We start from the raw sequence: 8,079 nt of genomic DNA, 5'->3' as shown, positions 1-8,079 counted from the left end.
ATATGGCATCAGTGGTCAAGTTCCCCTGAGTTCAATACCCGTTAAAAAAAAAAAAAAAAAAAAACAGACGTTGGGTAATATTAGCATAGATTCACCAACATTTGTTCATTAAAATATCCAATATATTTGCTTACTTGACATACACTAAAAGTAAATTTTTGTAAAGTACAAGATGCTAGATAATAAATACAATGTACTTACAAATAAATAAAGACGGAAGAGATTTAAAACACAAGATTTCTTTCCCATTCCCTTTGGCTACCTATTTTGTTGTTGAGAATTTGCTATTTCTGTTGCATAAAATACATATACAATAAAATGAAAAATTAGGAAAATACTTTCTTCTAGTGATTATGGTAATTTTTTTTTAAAGTCTGGGTAAATGCAAGTATTAAATTTTATCCATATATTTCTGGAATAGTTTATCTTCAATTCTGAAATTAAGGTGAGCAAAGCATTTAAACTTTCAAATGGATATGATATTCCACTTCTCTATAAATTTGAATTTGAAAAGCAAACTTATTAACAGTTTTCATCTTTAAGGTTATCATTAAAGACATTTTATTAATATGATCTGGAGTTAGGAGATGCTGATACTCAAGAATCTTAATGATAAATAAAAACAAAATTGTCTAGTATTCAACACAGCTTCCAAGTAGGTTTCTCCTGCCTCAGTTCTAATAAACTAGAACTTTTTATTCAAACTCTTTAGAAGAAAGGACACACTGAAAAGGTGTTGTGGAGAAATTTTGCTCTTCTGGTATGGTTGTTATTAGTAGACAAGCATGGGGAGCTTATCAATGGTGTTTGCATACATGCATGTAAAGCACAGTTGCCACACTAACATACTCTCTACTGATGCATGTTTGCACATTTTAGTGATAGGAGGAAACATGTAAGATGAACATTAATAGAGTCCTGAGAACATAGTGAAAATACCTTTGATATATTTTTCAAAATTTAGATTTCATCACTCTGAAATGCAAAAGTCAATCTGAAGCAACACCTACTTTTACTGATGCCCTGTTTACATGTATTACAGTTGATACTTTGGCTCTGTCCATGCGTCTTTAAGTGGCTGGTGATGTATGCTGCACTCAGGAGCTTCCCACAGATATTACATGATACCTTGCCTTCGTGGCGCACCATGTGTGTCCGTAGTCTGTCTTTGGTGGCAAAGGCAGCAGTGCATGTCTGCATGAGGGAGGAAAACTTTTTTTAAATATAGACTATCCTGTTCTACTCATTTTAAAGTACGTTATATTCTATGCATTACTCTACCCATGTCAGCCAGCAAGCTGACTGAATTAGTTGAATTTTAATTGCATGTGTTACTTAGAATCATAATCATACTAAAATACTTGGTGAATTCTAGACTATTCCATTTTGGTAGAAGAAAATATATCAACACAGAGTAGAGAAAGGATGTGAGAACCAGAATCAGTTAAACCTGGATTTAAATTAAGCTTCACCATTCACTAACCACTGTAATGTTGAACAAGTTAGTTAACCTATCCAAATCTGTAGATTTGGATTACAAAACTATTAGAGGATTTAAAAGCCTGGCACACATAGCAGGTATTCACTCAATGACATTAGCTTCCTTCCTCCAACCAGATGTTTCTTAGAATTCAAATCATTTACTTAAAAAAAATCAGTCATTTGGGCTGGGGTCGTGGCTCAGTGGGAGAGCGCATGCCTAGCATGTGTGAGGCACTGGGTTCGATTCTCAGCACCATACATAAATAAATAAAATAAAGGTCCATCAACAACTAAAAAAATATTTTTAAAAAATTTCAGTCATTAACAAACATAACTAAAGCAGACTTTCTAACAACAAATTAGGATTTGTTTAGATTAGTGATATTTAAAATAGTCAATTAATTTAACAAAGTTCTTAACCTTTTGATTATCATAACTTAGTCAAATAAAATTGTTAACCTGAAGAGATTTCAACCAACTAGAAAATGTTCCAATTTGGTAACATAAGACAAAAATCTAGTCAATAATCACATCTGGAATAAAAATTCTTATTTTCTCCTATTACAGTTAAAACACCCTTGACCATCAGTCCAAAAATCAATTTAAAACCTTTTATAAAATTCATTTTAATTATACAACAACTTTTGCAAGATTACAACTTTCACCCTCTTATACCAAAACCGCTGTTTCACAAGGAAAGGGAAATATAACTTAATAAAAACAACACTTACATTTTTCAATGATCTTGCTTTATAGAAACAGAAGCTGTCATTTATATTTTATAAAACTAGAATTCAAATGGACCACATTTACTTAAGTCAGTGATTTTACACCTTTTCAAGAACGGCGAGATTTGACTGACTCAGACTTTCTGGATAATGTGCATTAAGTGCTACACTAAGGATAAGTCATTTTAACTCTTACTTGGCATTTGAAGGGTCTTTCTGTTGAATGGACATGTTTTACGTGACAGCTTAAGTGGTCAGGCCTGTGAAAGAGAGAGTTTCAATAGAAGATGTAATGGAATACACACAGAGAAATGTTATTTATGTGATGCTTACGTGCTTGAGATTGAGGGGAAGCATTTTAAAGAAAGTAGCAGAATTACCAACTCCACCTCCCCCCAGTGCAATCCTCCTTACCTCTCTTACCATAAATAAAAAAAGTCTTAGTTGTTTACCTATTAATTTTCTCCTAGCCAACATCAAATCATATTAGGTCTTGATTCTTTACAATCACAAAATACCCGAAGTTTTAGTCCTAACATTTACCAGTAATGGCTACTACCATATTAACTCTAAAAATGCACTTAGTGAAATGTTAGTGCCCACAGAAAAATGGGAAAACATTCTACAAGTTTTATTAAGAGTATCCAAGGTCATCCCAACTTCCAGGAAATAGGTTTCCTTGATTTGCACAGTAAACCTCATGTCTAGTTGCTCAGCTAAATTGGAAGCTTTTGTAATGATAAGAAGTACCCACATGCTAAATGAAGGCCTGAATCTGAGGGACTTCTTAAATGAAATAACAAACTAATCACCATGACACCACTTGTCAACCACACCAAACTGGAATCAGACCTGGAGGCGTAATATTTATCTATCATCAATCTCCTCTAATAACACAGGCCTGCCCACATCTATTCTCATATACATCTACTAGATCACACAGAGACAAAACTGAAGTTCACGGATAACCATAATGAAAAAAAAAAAGGAAAACAAAAACAAAAACAAAGCAAAACGCAGTACCTCGAGAATCCTTTCCCACAAACACTGCAAGTATAGGGTTTGGTGATGCCTCCTTCATGAGACCTCACATGGTAAGTCATCCGGTCCTTCCTCTTGAAGCGCTGATTACAAATAGGACACTCGAAGGGCTTTTCGTCCGAATGAGAGAGCTTGTGCCGATTGAGGTGATACACATCTCTAAAAGCCTTCCCACACATCTCACAAGCATGGTTCTTCTTGACAGGCTTACTGGGTTTCTTGACAGACTGGGTCACAGGCATAGCTGTGGTGCTGGCACTGCTACTGGGGTTGGTGCCCGAGGAAGATGTAGTGACTGTAGACAAGATGCCTGCAATGGTGGAGACCAACGAAGTTCGGCTGCTGTCCCCTGCGATGGTGGAAATAAGGGGAACCACCGTGGTGGGGGTTTTCTTTGACCGGGACACCAACTTGATCCCTGTGTGGCAGGACTGATGGCGCCTCAGGTGATAGCTGTCCCTGAAAGCTTTACTGCAGTAAGTGCACACAAATGAAGTTTTGGGTTTTTCTTTTTTAATCCCAATGGCATCCTTTAATGTTTCTGGTGCAGCCTGAGGTTTCTGAGTTATTGGTATTGGAAGCAAAGGTTTCTGATCAGGGGGCTCCACAGCAGAGCTCAGGAGGGGCAGCAAGCTGTTCTGTGCTGCCTGCTGTTGGTGATGGGAGGCTTCATGGGCCTAAAACCAAACATTTACACTTGAGAAACTCAGCCTCTCACAATGACCTTCAAAATTCAACATGTTCCAGACAATAGAGACCAGAAGAAACAATAGAAAAGCCCATGACTCTCTACAGCAGAGATCCAGCAATCACCTCAGAGCTCCAAATACAAAGAGTTGAAAATCACTGTGCAGACACAAAACTTTTGCAACTAAGTTGCTGACAGTGATCTTGCTTTCAAATAGCTGACTGAATTACAAACTACTCTGGTTCATAAGGGGCACAACAGCTGATGAAATCAGTTTGCATTTGTCTGAAATCAAGTTTAAATAACTTGTCAAAAAAATTATACCCCAGACTTAAGTATTTAACAGTACCTTACTGCAGCAACACACAAACACACACTCATACACAATGACATAATCATCTACTTGCCTATTACCCAGTAAAGGAAAAAGCACCATGTTCCTCCCTTTCCATCAGCAGAAAACTTTTAAGTGACTGAGTTACTGATATTGGAAGCAATGGTTTCTGATCAGGGGGCTCCACAGCAGAGCTCAGGAGGGGCAGCAAGCTGTTCTGTGCTGCCTGTTGTTGGTGATGGGAGGCTTCATGGGCCTAAAACCAAACATTTACACTTAGCTGTTGCTAAGTGGTGAAAGAAACCTAGCTCCCAAAATACATATGCTAGTTATTAAAGTTTTCACTTTATTAAAAGATTTGGTTGAAATGACATCTGTATTAATCAACCTGGAAGGCATCTGTGCAGGTAGCCCATGGCAAAACACCTGTCACTTGTTTCTCAGGTCATTTAATCTTCCACTAGAGTCTGTATCCTTTAGCAACACTAGCTGTTCAAACCCTAACTCAAAAACAGATTTACGTAAAACAAAACAAAACAAAACAAAAAACTGTAAACACTTAAGTTCCTTTCATGGCCATCTTCTTCCAGCAGTTGTAGGTTTAGATAAAGTATTATATATTTGCTGTATACTGTGCTTTTCCACTCCAAAACTGGGGGTTGGGCCACTGTCTGGAAATTTTCTTTAGCTGCACTGAAACCAAAATTTCATCGTGGATCAGGTTCTTGGTATCTGAAGTTACTCTCTTGGTTTTGATTCTTTCAAACTTCTCCACACCTCCATATAGGCACAGATTTAGAAAATAATGGAAAAAAAAAAATCTGAACTAGTTTTTTAACAATATTATTTTGATGCCCTTGAGAGTAAGCCCAAGATCCCATACTTGAGTTTTGTAATCCTAAAAGAACACAGACACTCAGAGGGTAAGAGCTCCAAGTATTTTACACGTACAATGTGCTAGGAAGGGCCCATCCCATCATCTTAGATACTTTAGACTGTTATTTACCCTTTTCACTCTATAATCACTTGATCAGCTAACCTCATTAAAGAAGGAAAGAAACAAGGATACACACTTACACACAGCTCCTCCCCTGATGGATAAGAACATCTACCATACTCCATGTTTACTTAATGGCAGCACAACAGCTTAGCCTGGAATTATTCTTCCCAAATGATAAGGAGGTGTGGTATCCAGAGTTATAAGTTTCAATTTAACAGTTCTGATTTAAATAAACTTTGGGTCCTGGAAGCACTCTCAGAAACTGATTACTTATGAGTATCTTTCTAGACTTAAGGCTTATATTGAATTACAGTCCACTTTTAATCTAATTTGTGGAGCTCCTATAACTGTTGGGGGTCTACCTACTAGGTGACATTAGTAAAACTACTGAATTTGGACTCTAGTATTATTCCTTTTCCAACCTGGTTGTAGGATAACCAAGTTTCCATACAGTATGCAAATGGTTAATAGTTGAAGACAGCTCAAGATATACAATTTCAAAAGGTGACAGATCAGATGGTAGGGAATGAAAATCTTTTGGACACAGTTCAAACTTATAACATTTTGAGGCATTTTTCAATTCTAAATAACCATTAGTACAATGGAGTACTAAAAGCATTTACTGCCATTTTACCAATTCAGATGTCTGCAGCAACATATTTTTACAGCATTGCTGAAGTTTACTCTCACACAAAGGTCCTATCAGGTCCCTGCTTCTTGGGTGAAATGCTGTAGAACCACTACTGGAATCATTTTCTGAGGATTCCTTGGATTCCCACGCTTCTACATGTAGCCTTCTTAGAGGGGAACTGGGTTTTCCCGACTTGCCATATCTACCACCCTGGGTGATGCTTATTTTTAAAATATAACTTCTAGGGAGGTTTTCATATGACTAGCATCATTGACTCAAAGTTTTAATTTTATCTCCTCTTTCAAATGCAAGGATTTTTTAGCCTTTTCAAATGCAAGGATTTTTTATCTCCTCTTTCAAATGCAAGGATTTTTTGCCCAAGCTTTCCTTTTTCTGGGGCTTGCAAAAAACAAAACAGAAATGTTATTTCATCACCCAGGGTGGTAGACATGGCACCATGAAATCTCCAGTGCCAGAGGGTAAAGATTTTGTACTGAAACAAATTAGCATGAGTGAGTCACATCTTGAATGTCCTGTTAGGAGAACCATCCATCAAACATTTTAACAGCAATGGCTTTCACTTTCCAAGTTATCTGGAAAGCAAGCAGGTATTAAATTGCTTTAAAGTATAAATTCAACAGGATGCTCCAGGAAACAAACAAGAGACCCTAATTCTCCATTTCCCCAGTGAAAGTTACTTAAAAATCAGAACTGATTAAGGTTTATTCATATCTTTTTATAGGAAAGTTTGAGATATTTTTACCCACTTAACTGTTCTCAGCTCTAAATTGTTATCCAACAATTTTCACTGTGCACATCGCCAAACCCAGGATCAAATATTAGCTTTCACATTTCTCCATCAGGTGGAGAAATGATTTTAAGTAATATAAAAAAAATCAAGTAATACAAAATCTTATTTAAAAGTTGATCAAGAGGGCTGGGGGTTGTGGCTCAGAGGTAGAGCACTAGCCTAGCATGCATAAAGTACTGGGTCTGATCCTTAGCACCACACAAAGTAAAATAAAGACATTGTGTCCACCTATAACTAAAAAATAAATATTTAAAAAATTGATTAAGAAATACTAGGCATTTGCTTTGTCCAGGGAAAGAATTATAATTTTTTAAAAGTATTATAAAAGATATTTTTAAAAGCTTTTCAAAAATGAGTTATGTATAGGTTATCCTTTTGCATAAAGAACTTGGTTTTTTCCCCCCAATGTCCAGTAATTTTATAGTCACAGGTTTAATATAGTTTTAACCACGTGAAAATTACTTCTAAGGCCCATCAATCCTTTATTTTAAAATGACCATCTGAACTTTTTCTAGAGAAGGCATCTGACACCTTTACCAATCTGGATGCCAGCTAGTTAATATACCCTTTCTTTTTCAATGCATTTTTAGATTGATTTATCACATTAATATCAAGCTCATCAAAACACAATAAAACAATATTAAAATCAAAAGGGGAAGCTCATGAATTCCATAATTTTGAGTATTTTTCAATTTTAAGAAGCCCCAAAATATTTGACAATTACTTAAAAATCAAATTGCCCACATTTGAAATATACATCCTAAAACAATAAACCAGGTCTACACAAAAGGTGATTTGAATTCTCCAATTCCCTATATTAACTCCACTGGGATAGCATCGGAGGCTAGACGGATAATTTGAAAATTCTGCATCCGTTCCTGGTTAGTTTCGAAAGGCCTCGCGCCAAAGATTCGCGTTGGGGATTTCACGAAGTATTCAAACAAGGAAAATAACTCAGAGAGGCGGGAAGGACGCACTTAAAAGTGTCGAGCTTCCTAACCTCCTCCAGTTCTGAAGTTTCTTGGTTCTGAAGTTTCTCCGTTGAGCTCATCTCCACTGTCCACTAAATGCTTCGTTTGCAAATAGAAACGAAGCAGAAAAAAAAGTTCCAGCCTAGATCTTCCTAAAGTGGGAGGGTTAGAGGATGGTCAACATATCGGCAACAACCGCTTTTAAGTTTCTTGCAAAAAGCGAAGACCAACACCCCAATGAGTGACTCATCTAGGGGCTTTGTAAGCGGACTTTGTTTGCGCTCTCCGCTTTCGGTCTCCCCACTTGGCTGAAGGAAACGTTCGAGCGGGCCGCGAGAAAAGCGCTCCGGGAAAGGTCGGGCCTCCAGGAGTCCCGGCCCCCGCAGCTCCCCC

General features: G+C 37.0%; 1 protein-coding gene across 2 annotated transcripts in view; it reads right to left on the bottom strand.

Moving 5' to 3' along the window:
* The window catches only part of Vezf1 (vascular endothelial zinc finger 1), an 11,359-nt gene extending 7,410 nt beyond the window's left edge, over positions 1-3,949 (bottom strand). Inside the window, exons 1-3 of one of the 2 annotated variants that reach the window (XM_048788455.1) lie at positions 3,234-3,949; positions 2,407-2,470; positions 1,011-1,212 (exon numbers count right to left, since the gene is read on the bottom strand). In XM_048788455.1, coding sequence (XP_048644412.1) covers positions 1,011-1,212; positions 2,407-2,470; positions 3,234-3,493 — 526 coding nt within the window. In that variant the 5' untranslated portion in view covers positions 3,494-3,949. The remainder of the gene's footprint in view (positions 1-1,010; positions 1,213-2,406; positions 2,471-3,233) is intronic. The other variant, XM_015495790.2, reaches the window with a different exon arrangement.
* Between the last annotated feature and the right edge of the window lie 4,130 nt (positions 3,950-8,079).

This window comes from Marmota marmota, unplaced genomic scaffold, assembly GCF_001458135.2.
Source record: "Marmota marmota marmota unplaced genomic scaffold, marMar, whole genome shotgun sequence".
In the NCBI taxonomy this organism is placed as follows: domain Eukaryota; kingdom Metazoa; phylum Chordata; class Mammalia; order Rodentia; family Sciuridae; genus Marmota; species Marmota marmota.
The sequence above is the reverse complement of the archived record's forward strand: the minus strand, read 5'-3'. Positions and strand labels throughout refer to the sequence as shown.